This window comes from Artibeus jamaicensis, unplaced genomic scaffold (genome assembly GCF_021234435.1).
Source record: "Artibeus jamaicensis isolate MK-2021 breed Jamaican fruit bat unplaced genomic scaffold, CSHL_Jam_final contig_777, whole genome shotgun sequence".
Classification (NCBI taxonomy): domain Eukaryota; kingdom Metazoa; phylum Chordata; class Mammalia; order Chiroptera; family Phyllostomidae; genus Artibeus; species Artibeus jamaicensis.
Window position 1 is genome coordinate 524,757 of NW_026521966.1, and position 15,215 is coordinate 539,971.

At 42.0% G+C, this 15,215-nt stretch overlaps 1 protein-coding gene and 1 long non-coding RNA gene across 5 annotated transcripts in view; one reads left to right on the forward strand and one right to left on the reverse strand.

The window, feature by feature from the left end:
• Positions 1-15,215, forward strand: part of LOC128628477 (uncharacterized) — a 15,683-nt gene continuing 468 nt past the window's right edge. The window contains exons 1-2 of the long non-coding RNA XR_008392874.1: positions 1-400; positions 9,967-10,102. This is a non-coding gene — a long non-coding RNA (uncharacterized LOC128628477). The remainder of the gene's footprint in view (positions 401-9,966; positions 10,103-15,215) is intronic.
• The window catches only part of SCIMP (SLP adaptor and CSK interacting membrane protein), a 25,066-nt gene continuing 21,968 nt past the window's right edge, over positions 12,118-15,215 (reverse strand). For all 4 annotated transcript variants that reach the window (XM_037144258.2, XM_037144259.2, XM_037144257.2 and 1 more), the window contains one exon: positions 12,118-13,947. In XM_037144258.2, coding sequence (XP_037000153.2) covers positions 13,739-13,947 — 209 coding nt within the window. In that variant the 3' untranslated portion in view covers positions 12,118-13,738. The remainder of the gene's footprint in view (positions 13,948-15,215) is intronic.

A 15,215-nucleotide genomic window follows, 5' to 3' on the forward strand; every position in this document is an offset into this window, starting at 1 on the left:
TTGTTCTAAGAACCAAGATCTGCTTAAGCCAGAAGAAGAATGAAAAAGGAATTGCAGGGAAAGACAGTAGCTACATTTTTGTTGAGAAATATGAAGTCATGTTAATACTGTTTTTTTTAAAATTTTGGCTTTTTAGTCTTTTTTTGAACAAAGAACTCTTTTGTTCTGACCTTTTATGGGCTTAATTTGCTGCCCCTTTCAGAATCGTGAATTCATCATGAAATTCATTTGTTCTACAAATATGTATGGAGTGCCCACTCTAGACAACCCTAGGCCCTCTCATGGTACTTGTGAAGGAGATATTTAAATAAATCCATGAATACATATGAAGCGATAACTGTGGAGACTGCTATGCTGGAGAGCACATTAAGAACTTATTAATGAAGACCTACACAGGAAGGTTTGTGAAGACTTTCTGGAATCTGGCTTTCCTTGAAGAGTCAGGTAGACAAAGGAAATGCAGTAGTAGAAACCCAGCTCTGGCCAGAGCATAACTTGTCTCATGTTAACAGAAGTCAGGGTGGGGGGGGGGTGGACAGGCCTCTGGAAAGGCCAGAACTCAGGCATCTAAGCACTGTCATCAGGACTCATTTCTTTCTCTCCATCTCTTGGTCTTGCTTTTTTCTGTGTTGACTTCATAAATTGTTTTCCCACGTGGAGGTATGTTTCAGAGCCCAGGGTTACTAAAGGAGAGCATTTGTAGCAATTATAGAAAAAGGAATTCAGCTCGGTTCTGCTTGGATCACATGTCCAAACCTGGACCAATCACTGAATCCAGTGGATGAGGCACTTTGGCCTGAATTACATGTTGGGATGTGGGAAAGTGTCCATGTTACTACAAGGTCCATGAGGTGATGGGAAGAAAAGATAGTTTTTTTGTTTGCTCTTATTCTTACCAGAAAAGAGAGATAGCTCTTTGGACAGGCAAAGTAGCAACTGTCTATTATGAGAGGGTATAGTGGGAGAGAATCCCTGGCAGCAGGAACTACATGTGCAAGGACCTGTGGCAGCTGGCAGTGTGCCTGAGAAACTGAAGACCAGTGTAGGTGGCTGACATGAAGGGCATTACAACCAACTGATCCAGGGCTGAAAGCTTCTTAATTAACGATGGCTTCTTTGTTATCATTATTAATGTTCCAGAATCATAGAGATAAAAGGCACCTGAAGATCATAACCTATCTTTTAAAAACATAATCAGCCTTCCTTCTTCCCTTTCATCTTCTCCTTTTTCCACCCCACCCTCCTTCTGCACTACTTATTGTACTCCCACATGTGTTAGGCATTGAGGACACGAAATTGAACAACAACAAAAGCATTGAAAAAAGTCTGCGAATATTCTTTTTTTATTAGCAGCAAACATTTATTGAGAAGTTATTATGCATTGCTTTTTTTTCTGCATGCAGTTTTAAAAATCTTTCCCCATGCAAATTAGGACCAAGCAAAGTCAAGAAAAGAGGAGAGAAAGAAAAAGATAGTTATATGAACAAAAATATCCATTAACTTGTTTTAACCATTGGTTTTGATTTTTTCCTTTTTTTAAATTTTCTGTTATTTTTTAATTTTATTGATTATGCCATTACAGTTATTCTATTTCCCCCTTTATTCTCCTCCACCCTACACACCCCGCCCCCACCATTCCTCCCCTTTAGTTTATGACCATGTGTCTCAAGTTCTTTAGATTCTGTATTTCCCATACTATTCTTGCCCCCTATCTATTTTCTGTCTACCGTCTATGCTACTTATTTTCTGTACCTTCTCCCTCCTTCTCCTCCACCCACTCCCCTGTTGCTAACCCTCCTTGAGATCTTCCTTTCTATGTTTCCGCTCCTGATCTAGCTGTCCACTTAGTTTGCTTTTGTTTTAGGTGTGGTTGCTAATAACTGTGAGTTTGCTGTCCTTTCACTGTTCATATTTTTATCTTCTTTTTCTTAGATAAGTCCCTTTAACATTTCATATAATAAGGGCTTGGTGATGATGAACTCCTTGAATTTGATCTTATCTGAGAAGCACTTTATCTGTCCTTCCATTCTAAATGAAAGCTTCGCTGGATAGAGTAATCTTGGTTGTAGGTCTTTGGATTTCATGACTTGGAATACTTCTTTCCAGCCCCTTCTTGCCTGTAAGGTCTCTTTTGAGAAATCTGCTGACAGTCTGATGGGAACTCCTTTGTAGGTGACTGTCCCCCTATCTCTTGCTGCTTCTAGGATTCTCTCCTTCATTTTAATTTTGGCTAATGTAATGATGATGTGCCTTGGTGTGTTCCTTCTTGGGTTCAACTTCTTTGGGACTCTCTGAGCTTCCTAGATTTCCTGGAAGTTTATTTCCTTTGCCAGATTGGGGAAATTCTCCTTTATTATTTGTTCAAATAAGTCTTTCACTGGTGGCTGTTCCTTTCCCCCTTCTGGTACCCCTATAATTCGGATGTTAGAATGTTTAAAGATATCCTGGAGGTTCCTAAGTCTCTCCTCATTTTTTTGAATTTTTGTTTCTTCATATTTTTCTGTTTGGCCACTTTTTTCTTCCTTCTGGTTCACTCCCTTGATTTGAGTCCCAGTTTCCTTTTCATCACTATTGGTTTCCTGTGCATTTCCCTTCATTTCAATTAGTTTAGCCTTCATATGTTCCTCTAATTTGTGGCTAAAATCAACCAGTTCTGTGAGCATCCTGATCACCAGTGTTTTGAACTGTGCATCTGAAAGTTTGGCTATTTCTTTTTTTTTTTTAATTTTTTAAAACATTTTTAAAATATTTTATTTATTTATTTGTAGAGAGAGGGGAAGGGAAGGAGAAAGAGTGGGAGAGAAATATCAATGTATGGTTGCCTCTCATGTGTCCCCTGCTGGGAACTGGCCTGCAACCCAGGCATGTGCCCTGACTGGGAATCGAACCGCGATACTCTGGTTCGCAGGCCCGCGCTCAATCTGGCTATTTCTTCATCACTTAGATTTATGGGCCCTGGGGCTTTGAGATCTTCTTGAGCCATTTTTGGTCTGTTTGCGCCGTTAAGTAAGAGGAGCGGAGCCTTAGTTGTTTACCAGGGCGGGGCCACGCAGGTCGCTGGGTTGTGAGGCTGTATGTGGGGGTGGGGTCAGAGTGGGGAAATAGCGGCCCCCTCTGCTGCCTCTTGCTGCTGGGGCCTGCTCGGTCCTGTCTCACCACCCACTCCCTCGCTGGTCTATCTGCGCACGAATGTGCACCACAGTCAACCCACCAACCTGCGCCCTCACTGGATCCTCAGGTCGCTCACTGGGTTTCTCACTGGGTCCTCCTGTTGCAACCCCACGCCTGGGATCCATTCACTTGAGTCCGTCTGACTGAGTTTTCCTGTGCAACCCCGCTCTGCCAGCTGCTGGTTTCTCCCCCTTACTGGTCAGGCTGAAGAATTTGTTGTTATCAGACTTCCGAAAAGTTCAATTTTCTGTGTTCTGGCTGTGTTTTCTGTTGCTAATATTTTGTTGTCTCTAAACTTGGTTGTGTGAGAAAGCACGGCGTCTCCACCTATTCCTCCATCTTGGAGGAAGTCTCTAACCATTGGTTTTGTTGTATGAGGTGAGAAATGTTAACAAATTTACCTAAATTATTACAAGAAAATTCGACTTTCAGCTAAGATGGAAGTGTAAAGTAGGTATGCTGTGCCTCCTCACACAACCAAAAGAAGGACAACAAATTTAAAAACAAAAAACAACCAGAACTGCCAGAAAATCAAACCGTGTGGAAGTCCAACAACCAAGGAGTTGAAGGAATAGTCATCCAGATGGGTAGGAGGGTAAGAGATGGGCAGCCGGGGTGGAATGGGTGTGCGGCAAGGCAGTAGCTGGAGGACCAGGGTGGGCAAAGAGGTGGCTGGCAGACTGGGTGGTCCCACATTTGTGTGCAGATAAACTGGAAGGAACAACTGGGGAGTGAGACAGACTGCACAACACAGGGTTCCAGTACAGGGAAATAAAGCCTCAAAACCTCTAGTGGTAAAAGCCTGTGGACATTGCAGCAATGGGAGAAACTCCCAGCCTCAAAGGAGAGTTTGTTGGAGAGACCCACATGGTCCCAGAATGTACACAAACCCACCCACCCGGGAATCAGCATCAGCTTGTGGGTAGCAGAGGAAGTGACTGAAAGCTGGCTAAGAGCTGATCAAGCAGCATTGTTCCCTCTCAGACCCCTCCCCCACATACAGCATCACAACTGCAGTTGTTACCCTGCACTGGTGAACACCTAAGACTCTGCCTCTCGCTACATGACAGGTGCATCAAGACAAAAAAAATCGCCCAAATGAAGGAACAAATCAAACTTCCAGAAAAAATACAACTAAGCAACAAAGAGATAGCCAACATATCAGATGCAGAGTTCAAAACAGTGGTAATCAGGATGCTCACAGAAATGGTTGAGTATGGTTGCAAAATATAGGAAGAAATGAATGCTATGCAAAGTGAACTAAAGAGAAATGTACAGGGAACCAGCAGTGACAGGAAGGGAACTAGAACTCAAATCAATGGTTTGGAGCAGAAGGAAGAAATAAACATTCAACCAGATCAGAATGAAGAAGAATTCAAAAAAGTGAGGAGAGGCTGAGGAACCTCCAGGGCCACTTTAAATGTCCCAACATCTGAATCATAGGGGTGCCAGAAGGAGAAGAGGAAGAACAAGAAATTGAAAACTTCTTTAAACAAATAATGAAGGAGAACTTCCCCAATCTGGCAAAGGAAATAGACTTTCAGGAAGTCCAGAAAGCTCAGAGAGTTCCAAAGAAGCTGGACCCAAGGAAGCACATACTAAGGCACATCATCATCAAGTTACCCAATTTTAAAGATAAGAAGAGAATCTTAAAAGCAACAAGAGAAAAGGAGACAGTTACTTACAAAGGAGTTCCCATAAGAGTGTCAGCTGATTTCTCAAAAGTACCTTACAGGCAAGAAGGTGCTGGAAAGAAGTATTCAAAGTTATGAAAGGCAAGGACTTACATCCGAGATTACTCTATCCAGCAAAGCTATCATTTAGAATGGTAGGGCAGCTAAAGTACTTCCCAGATCAGGTCAGGTTAAAGGAGTTCATCATCACCAAACCCTTATTATGTGAAATGTTAAAGGGACTTACCTAAGAAAAAGAAGATAAAAATATGAACAGTAAAATAATATCAAACTCACAACTATCAACAATGGAACCAAAAAAACAAAAATAAACTAAGCAAACAACTAGAAAAGAAACAGAATCACAGATCTCATAGGTGGTTATCAGTGGGGAACTGGAGGAGATAGAATAGGGAAAAAGGTACAGGGAATAAGAAGCGTAAATGGTAGGTACAAAATAGACAGGGGGAGGTTAAGAATAGTAAGGGAAATGGAGAAGCCAAATAATTTATATGTCTGACCCATGGACATGAACTAAGGAGAGGGGAATGTGAGTGGGAGAGGGGATGCAGGGCAGAGGAGAATAAAGAAAGGGAAACGGGACAATTGTAATAGCATAGTCAATAAAATATATTTAAAAAAAGAAAATCCTTCAGTGTACAGGAAAATAACAGGGATAACAAAGACATCTACATTGATTATATTATTTCTAGAAAGGCCTTTAAATAACTGACTCATTTTTAAAATCTGAATTACAGACTACCTCCAAACAAAATATGGGCAAAATTGATTAACAACAAAGGTCAGTCTGCCCATAATGTGTGGTTAATGCTCCATGGGATGGCAGTGGGTTGCAGCCTGTGGTGCTTAACAGATAAAGTACAGACACCTTTACTTTTGGGCTTTAGAACAATATGCTTCCTAGCTGTACAAGAATCACATTGCTTTTGGCCATTCCTACCCTGTGACCTAAGTTTACATCTGTGAAAATGTGTTCACGGAACAGAGTTAAATTTTAAAGCAAGTTGCAGAGCAATATTTATATTTCCACCCTTGCTGCCTCTCTCACTTCCCTCCTTCCACAGCTGTTCATCAAGCACCCACCATGCACTAAGAATTGGAGGTATGTAGTGAGCAAAGCAACAACAGGGCAGCCTGCATGGACTTCATGGTCCCCTGTGGATAGACTACAAGATGGTCATTGGTTCCACTTTCTCCCTGTAATGAATGATACTACAAAAAACCATCTTTATACATGTGCTTGAGTTTCTTTAGGGCAGTGATTCTCAAAGTGACACATGTGTCAGTTTCTTTGGGGCAGTGATTCTCAAAGTGTGGTCTGGGCCATGTGATCAGAACTATTTTCATAACAGCACTAAGGTGTAATTTGGCCTTATTTATGCTCCCTCTCTCATGAGTGCACAGTGGAACTTCCCAGAGGGTATATGGTGTTTACAGTATAACAGGTTGATTACAGGAGACATAAGAATCTGGATGTCTTCTATTAAGTCAGCTATGAAAGAGATTCACAGAAGTCTAATACAATGCCACTCTTTTTTACTAATGTTTTTGCTTGAGAAAACATAATAATATAAATAAAATGTTATTTATATTAACATGATGATTTATTGTTTTAAACTAACTAATGCATATTTAAAATCTTTTTCAGTTTTCACTTCCAATAAGCTAAATGTCAGTAGATATCTTTTTAAAAAGATTTTATTCATTTATCTTTAGAGGGGAAGGGAAGGAGAGAGGGAGAGAAATATCAATGTATGGTTGCCTCTCATGTGTCCCATGCTGGGAACTGGCCTGCAACCCAGGCACGTGCCCTGACTGGGAATTGAACCGCAATCCCTTAGTTCGCAGGCCCGCGCTCAATCCACTGAGCTATACCAGCCAGGGTGATACCTTCTGTTTAAATAAAATTCCTTTGGTGTCCTCAGTCATTTTTATGAGTGTCATGGGGATTTTGTGCCAGCAAATTCTAAAGCCGCTGTTCTAGGGTATGTCTCCTGAAGTGGGGTTGCTAGGTCATGTAAAGTATCCATATTTTCAACTTCACTAGATGCTGTCAAATTGCACTCCAAAGCAGCTAAAGCAGAACTTAAAAATAAATTTGTATATGTTTGGTTTTTTTTTTCAGGCAAATCTCAAATTGTAAAGAATTGTGGAAGTCTTGTTAAACAAATCCAGTGATACAATAGAGATTTGATCTATGGAATATTAATGCAACATCTTCTAAACAATAGTAAGAAATGCAGGGTAATATTTATTTTTCATGTATTCAGAGGAAGTTTTTCTTGGCCACTAAAAATAGCATTGTAGAGCACCAACATTAAAGGTATCGGAAAATTTATTTTTGTTTGTGCCTCATGGGAGGTGGAGGTGTAGAAGTTATGCAAATAAACTTTTTTTTTTTACCATCAGGGGAATTTCTTTGTTCTTAAATACTGCCTTCTGCAAGTTTTTGAAAACCTAAGCCATGTTCCATTGACACCCAATTTGTGAAAAAAATGCTAAGACATCTAATGTTTTAAAAAATTCAAAGGACGTTAGTTTATGGGCCACTTTGTAAGTGACCAAGGTTATTTAGTGTTGTTTTCTGATTGTCTGTAGAATATTTAAATTATTCAAAGGCAGCTGATCTAAAATTTTAACTATGCTAGATTTTGGCAACAAGATGTGGGTAAATATAAAAACCTGCATTTTACTGTGAAAGAGCCAAGATGTGACAATATTAATTGGCCGTTTCTTACAAAAATTTTGCATCTGCTCTAGTAAAATGAAATGTGACCACAGTCAGTTGTTACCTGTTATTTATGGTGGAGGGCTTTCGGCACCCAAGTGCAAATCTCCGTGAGATTTCTCACTGCTGCTTGGCCACGGCAGAGCATGCTGTGTGCACTCAGGGATGTGGATGGGATCGATTGGGAACTGAAGCACAACACAAATTGGGGGCAAATCGGAGTAGTAATAATCCTATTGATGCAACATGCATCACAAGAATAAATGAAAGTTATTTTTGACCTGATGCTAAGAGATTACCCAGCTGCTGGCCGGTCTAACTGAGGGAATTTAACCATTGGTAGAGAAGTTATGTGTGTCAATAACCAGACTCCCAGCAGGTCATAATCTCTGAAGTTGTTAATCCCGGCTTAATATGTTTAAGTGTGGAATTCTATATGGTGGGTCATTTTAAGGGGAAGATAAACCAAAATTACTGATCTTGGCCTTTTGGAGTCCTGACTTAATTCGAACAACTTTAAGCAATAAAAAACTTACAAATAATCTAATTCAGCTATTTATTTTATAAAATAAAATTAGACCTAGAAAGATCACTTATTCATGCATTTATTTGGAAATACTTTTTAAAAAAAGATTTTATCTATTTATTTTTAGAGAGAGGAAGGGAGGGAGAAAAAGAGGGAGAGAAACATCAACTGGTTGCCTCTGGTATGCCCCCCACCTGGGGACAGGGCTTGTAACCCAGACACATGCCCTGACTGGGAATTGAACCAGCAACCTTTTGGTTTGCAGGCTGATGCTCAATCCACTGAGCCACACCAGTCAGGGCATGGAAATACTTTTTCTAACACTCTTTATATACATGGAGTCGATCATAAATAAGTACAGTGAACAAGTAATTTATCATCCAAACCAGGACAGTTGAGAGTAAAAAGGGTGCTCTTAATTGTGCTGAGGCATCAAACAAAAGCCAAAACTGTTGTTCTTGGCAAACCTTAATGTACAGTCACCCTAAGACATAATCCTAACCCTCGGTCGCCCAGTATCTAATGGGAAGGAGAGAGGCGTAACCACAAGATGGGGATAATTATGTATTAAGATTGGTGTGGGAGAAATACTGAGAGGGGCACACCTGACCCAGTGAGGAAAGACCTCTCAGGGAAGGTGATGCTCCATCTGGGTGCTAAGGGGTGAGTTGCAGTTTATTAGGTAGAGAAAAAGGGTAAAAAAGTAACCAGCAGGAGGAAGAGAATGTACGAAGCCTTAGCAGCATGGTGATGCTTCAGGAGCTGCCAGTGGTTTTCTATGGTCAGTTTGTGGTGGGAGGAGATGAAGTGCTGACATGAGCCCAGTGGGGACATAGTTGTCAGGGCCTGGAAGGGTGTGATTACGTGGTGTAGATTTTACCCCTGTAGGCACAAGTGTTGTTAAGCAGGGCCACGACCTAATCAAAGGTGTTTTAGAAAGTTCCTTCTGACAGCAAGTGGGAGATGAATTGGAGGAGAGAACAGTCAAGAGGCTTTTGTATTAAGCCACATGAAAGATGACAAGACCAAAATTAGGCAGTGATGGTGGGGATGGGTCTTAAGGGACAGTGTTGAAAGCTTTTAAAGAATGTTGGCTCATGTGACCAAAAACCTCCATAAGTATGCCTACATCAAGCATGACAACAGACAAGAGCTCAGGTAATGCCATTAGGATCTGAACCCTCTTCTTATCTCAGCTCAGTGTCTTTTGTGACAGGTTCTACCTTGAGAGTGTCTATCCTGTTACTATAGCTTCAAATCCCATGGTGGGGGGGATGTGTTCTGGAACCCAAAGAATCAACCAGTTGGTCACTATGGTCAAGGGAATGAGAAGCTCTGATTGGCCAGTCTGGGTCATGTGCTCTATCTCTGAGTTGGGTGGAGGCTTTACACAAATTACACCAATGGAGAGAAGAAAAAGAGGTGGATCCAACAGAAAAATCTGAGGTTTTTGCTGAAAAGAGTGGAATCCATACTGGGGAGATGAAGAGCAAATTTCCACCATGGAGGCAGAGCTGGGTGGATCACCACCCAGGGTGCTGCTCTGACAGATGCCCCTCACAGCTCTGGAGAGGGCCACAGAGCAAGTGGACTTCCTCCTCTGGAGAAAGTCATTCTTAGTCAGGAGGGAGTCTTATCCTCTTTCTCTCTTTCTCTCAATGCCCATAGAGGAGAGTCCATTTCTCTCCTTATGAGGTGGAGAGGGGAGGGACTAACTCACTTGACTGAGTTGAATCCAAAACATTTGCTGAGAATATGGATGGAGTTATTTTGCCTCAAAATGAAGAGCAGGCTCTAAACTCTCTCTCTGATGCTTGTACAGCTATCCCTCCATTTTCTCTTTCCAGGAACTGGGCAAGCAGGTGGGGTGGAGCTGGCCCTGCAGATCCAGACCTTGCTGCATTTAGGATGAGAACAAGGAGGCTCCGTTTATACCTAAAAGTGCAGGCTCTACCACCATCTTGTCTTCGGATACATTTCAAGGTAAATGGCAGACATTGGTACATTTTCCCCTAAATACTCCAGAGTACATGCCATTAACCAGAGTTCAATATTTGTTTACAGTTTTTTTCTTTTGAGGTCAGATTTACTTAGATTGAAATGCAGAAACCTTAAGTGTGTGTTGACTGAGTTTTGACAGGTTCATGCCCCCCTGTGTCACACACACCTGGAGGACTTTTTATTGTCTAAGAGTGACCAGAAGACCCAGTGGCACCTGCCTGAGATTTTATCCAAGAGAGCAAGGGAGAACTAGCCCATCAGAGTGGGCTTCAAGGAACAGCAAGGGTGAGGAGGCAGCAAGAGGATGCAGCTCTTCTCTGATTACCACACAGCAGTCCTGCCTGTTCAAGGTCATGGTTATATTGGACAGTGTAGCCCTTAGAACTCTGACATAGCGGAAGTGTGCAGTTACTGAGGGCTCCTGTTATTGCTATTATTGCTGTTATTGTTACTATCCTCATTTGACCAACAGTCCTATGCCTGTTTTTATTGGCCAAATGTTCTAGGTGAAAACTGAATGGTAGAATCTAGACACCATACCTTACCCTGAACTCTCTTATGACTCTGAGATTGTAACAGAAAAAATAAAAAGAAAATAATGAGTAATGTGATTTTTGAGAGTGAACCAAGGCTGCCTATCCAGCAGCTATTTTCTCCTTTTTTTCTTGATGGCAAAGAAGAAATTCTGAAAATGCCCAATGTTCACTCCCTGGCCTTTTCTATAGTTGGGCATGTGAACCAGTCCAGGCCAATAAGACATTATGGAAAGTTGCTGGGGGCTTCTGGGAAAGATTTTTCTTCCTAATAAAAAGAGCTAGGTGGGAGGAAATTCCCCTTTCCTTCCTGACTTTGAACGTCATCATACGATAATGTTATGATTGGAGCTATGATGGCTACCTTGACACCAGGAGGGCAAAGCTGAGAGAATCAAAGAAAGGTCAGCTGACTCCTGAGTGGTTGAATTTGGAGTGCTTACTTCCAGACTTCTTATTTTGTGAGGTCATAAATTCCTCATTGTTTCAGTTACTTTTGGTTGGACAGTCTGTTCCTTGCAGCCTAAAGCATACACATGATTTTTTTTTAAAAGATTTTACTTATTTATTTTTAGAGAGGGGAAGGGAAGGAGAAAGAGAGGGACAGAAACATCAATGTATGGGTTGCCTCTTGTGTGCCCTCCACTGGGGACCTGGCCCACAACCCAGGTATGTATCTTGACTGGGAATCAAACCAGCAATCCTTTGCTTTGCAGCCTGATGCTCAATCCACTGAGCCATACCAGCTAGGTTTGATACACATAATTTTTAAAACTTGCTGCTGATTCTCTGATAACATTCTCTGACAACAATCTTATTTGTGTCACAAAGATCAGACTGTTAACTTTCTAAAAGAAAACTATAATCCACCATTTTATTATATAAGTGAACCATCAGTTCTCAAAAGCAGTTAGGTAGCAGACCAGGAGTTGTTTTAAAATGACAGTTGTCAATATTTGCAATGATTTCAATGCCATCATAATCATCTTTAGGTACCATAGAGCTTGGGATGGAAAATATCTTCTTATTTCTAACTTTATGAGTATGTAGCTGGTAGCTGACTTGGGGTTTCCTGTGGAGTTAGGATGCACAGAAGGTCCTGTGAAATCTTGATACATTTAATTCTATCATCCAAACTTGTAACAACATTATTGGCAAAAACGGGTCTTTATTACAGGTGTCCAAATAATACGTGCTTGTTTTTTATCCAACTGATGGATAGAATTCCCACTAATGTTCAACATCCAATAAATATTTAGTGCCTACTGTGTGCCAGGGTTTGTCCTGGATACTTGGAATATAGCAGTGGGCCAGACGAGTTCTACCCCATACAAGCCCCAGACTAAAAAAGAAGAATGGAAATGAACCAGGCAATTATAGTGCAGAGGGAGGAATGTTTTCATAAGGCCAAGAAAAGGAGTAGTGAGGTCCCAAAGGAATTCATTCATTCATTCATTCAACTGATCATTTAGTCAATATTTTTACTGGCGGTCTACAGAGTGCCTGGGCACTGAATTAGAAGAGAGAGAACAGTGGAGCAGAGAGAGATGTAGCCTCTGTCCCCATGCTGCCCTCAGTCCAGTGGAGGAGAAGGACAGATAGACGAGTGATTGCAGCATGCTGATGCCGAGAGGCATTTGCTTTTCACTTTTGTCACAGATGTGGACAGCTTACAGGAAATTTACAAGAGGAAAGTGTACGTGTAAAACATGTACATTTGTTAACTTATTTTCTATAATTTTGGAAAAGGGTCCCCTCTTTGGTATGTTGAATGTCAGAGTTCTATGAGAGAACCACTGGCCTACAATAAGGAGGTATTAACAGGAAGTTGGAGGTCTCTAAGGAGTCTAGAAAGAGACAACCTGGGAGAAAGATGTATCCCCACTGGTCCAGCATTGGTGGGGGGAGGAAGCTTGACATCTCTTGAAGAAGAGCTCAGCCCCGCAGTCATTCCAAGCCTTTTTACAGCTTATGTGCTCTCCCTGGTCATCAGCTGCCTTTACAGGGATTGCTGAGAAATCCACATCTTGTGAGTCTGGTTAGAAAGTGTCAAGTCTTGGAGTTCTAGTGGATCAACTCAAAAGAACTGATGAGGTTCAAGAGGCTACAAAAGTTGACTTAAGGCTCAGTGACCACACTAGGGCACTTGTTTAGCAGGACAGCAGCCCACTCCCCTGGCATCTCATTAGCTGCAGCACTTCATACGGGAGATTCTGCCTCCCAGATGCTCCAGGACAGGGATCTGGAGGGAAGGGCCTTGGCTTTATATAGGGAGGAAGCAGTAATGAAAATTATGCAGGAAGTCCTTAAGTCCCTGAACTCTCATCTTGAATCTGCCATTTAATCACCTCTTTCTTCCTGTCTCCCATGATTTTTCCTGGGAAAACCTACTTTTCCTGTAGCCCAACACACATATTGCAAAATGACACTTATATGTATAACATCTGTCCTCTGTCGGTTGTTTTGGTGCAACTGGGAAGCACAGAAAAAAACCTGGGTGGGACCTTGAACTCTATGGTCAGCCTGACCAAAGTCACAGACAGGCACTGGGGCGTGAAGTGTGTGTAGGTGGGAAGGGTTCACAAGAAAAGAAAGCACTCCCCACCCTTGAAGAACTCACAAGGCTGACGGGGTGATTTGCACACAAGAGTGCTCAGCTGCTACTGCCACCTGAAGACACTACACAGGAGGTGGGCAGGGCTGCTGGGGACAAGACCTTGTGCTCCCAGCCATGGTGCTGGGGATGGGAGCCCAGAAGCCTCTGCACAATCAAACACCAAGCTTTAAGCTCTCTTAAAACAAAGAAGAGAAGAAAAGAGGGAAGAGTGCCGAGAACAGGGTGCTTTCTCTGGGCAGGAGCCTTGAAGCTCAGCGGTCCTTCCCGAGGAAACTTGCTCAGCAGAAATTCAAGGCCTGACCCCTCCTGGTCTTCAGGGCTGGGAGGTTGCATCTTTCTCTGGCTGCCATCATGTGATCACTAAAGCTTCTTTATCTAAGGTTCAGAAGTGCTTATCTTATATGGCCCCATAACATTACCACTGCTTTCGGGACTGGACACGTGAAAGTTCAGCCATTCCTGATGGTTTTAAAATAAGCAATGTGAACCCTCTTCAGCTTGCCAAAAAGAAGAAATGGTTGTTTTAAAATGATGGTTTTCCATATCTGCAGGGATTTCTACGTCATCATAGTCACATTCAGGCTCGATGTAGCTCGGGATGGAAACTGTCTCCTTATTTCTAACTTTATTTACCAATGAGTATGTTGCTGGCGGCACACTTTCAGTTTCCTGTGGGGCTAGAATATACAAAAAGATTTTTAGATGCAAAGCTCTCATGCATGTATATATTTTTGACTATGTGGCTTAGCATGGATTTCAGTGATCTTTTTCTTGGTGGACCAGATGCTCATTTTACAAAATGAGCTAAAGCACAGACATGACACAGTCTCAGGATCACTCCAGTGAGTAAATGGCACATATTGGTCAACCACCTTGGCTACCACATCCCTCTGCCTAAGACTGCACTGCAGCGGGGACCATGAAACAGAAACTTTGACCAGAAACAGAACAGAGCTAGTAGCCAAGTGAGTAGTGTTGTGTCTAAAGATCCTAATTCTCATAAGGAAGTGACACAAACCATATTTCCGTTTTGACACATGCCTCACAATGACTTACATAGTTTTCCAGAACTATCACTAATTACTCACGCATGAATCTCTCTTCTCAAGAAGAAGGGGACGGTGGTATTTTCAAGTGGTGGAATTAGTGGAGTATGGGCACATAGCAAAAGGACCGAAGTGGCTAGGGGAAGGGTGACAAAACAGCTCAGCACCACTTTTCGTGGGGATGGGAACTGCCTATATCACACTGTCATCTTTTCCTAAGATAACCCAAACAACGACCACCATTCCATTTTAGCTTAGCTGTAGAGCTAAGCAGTTAGACAGATCTGAGTTCATGTTCAGGCTCCAGCAGTCACTCGCTGTGTGACAATGGGTAAGTCACTTAATTTCTCAGTGCCTAAGGGTCCACACCTGTTGAACGGTAATAATAATGTACTTGCTTCATAGAGTTGTTGAGAAGATTATAAGCTAATGCCTGTAAAGTGTCTAGTACAGGGCCCAAACACAGTGCGTGCTCAATAAATGTTAGCTAATATCACTACTTATCCACTCAAGTCAAAACATCTTTATTAATTATCTGCTAATCTCCTGTGGTGGGTAAGCAGTGGTGAACAAGATAAGAAAGGTTCCTATTTCCTAGAGTTTATATTTTCATGGAAGAGGTTGATAAACAAATGAACAATAACTAGATAAGACAATTTTGGTAATTCCTATGTTTCCGAAAGAAAACTAGTGGGATTGCTCTAGATAGAGTGGTTAGGGAAGGGCTCTTTGGGGTGATGACATGTGAACCAACACTTGGAGGAGGAGGTAGAGCCAGCTGTGTGAAGAGCTTAAGGAACAACATTCCAGTCAAGGGAACCAGGCAGATACAAATGTGAGAGGCCCTGGCCCTGGCCAGTGTGGCTCAGTTGGCTGGGCGTCATCCTGCAAACTAATAA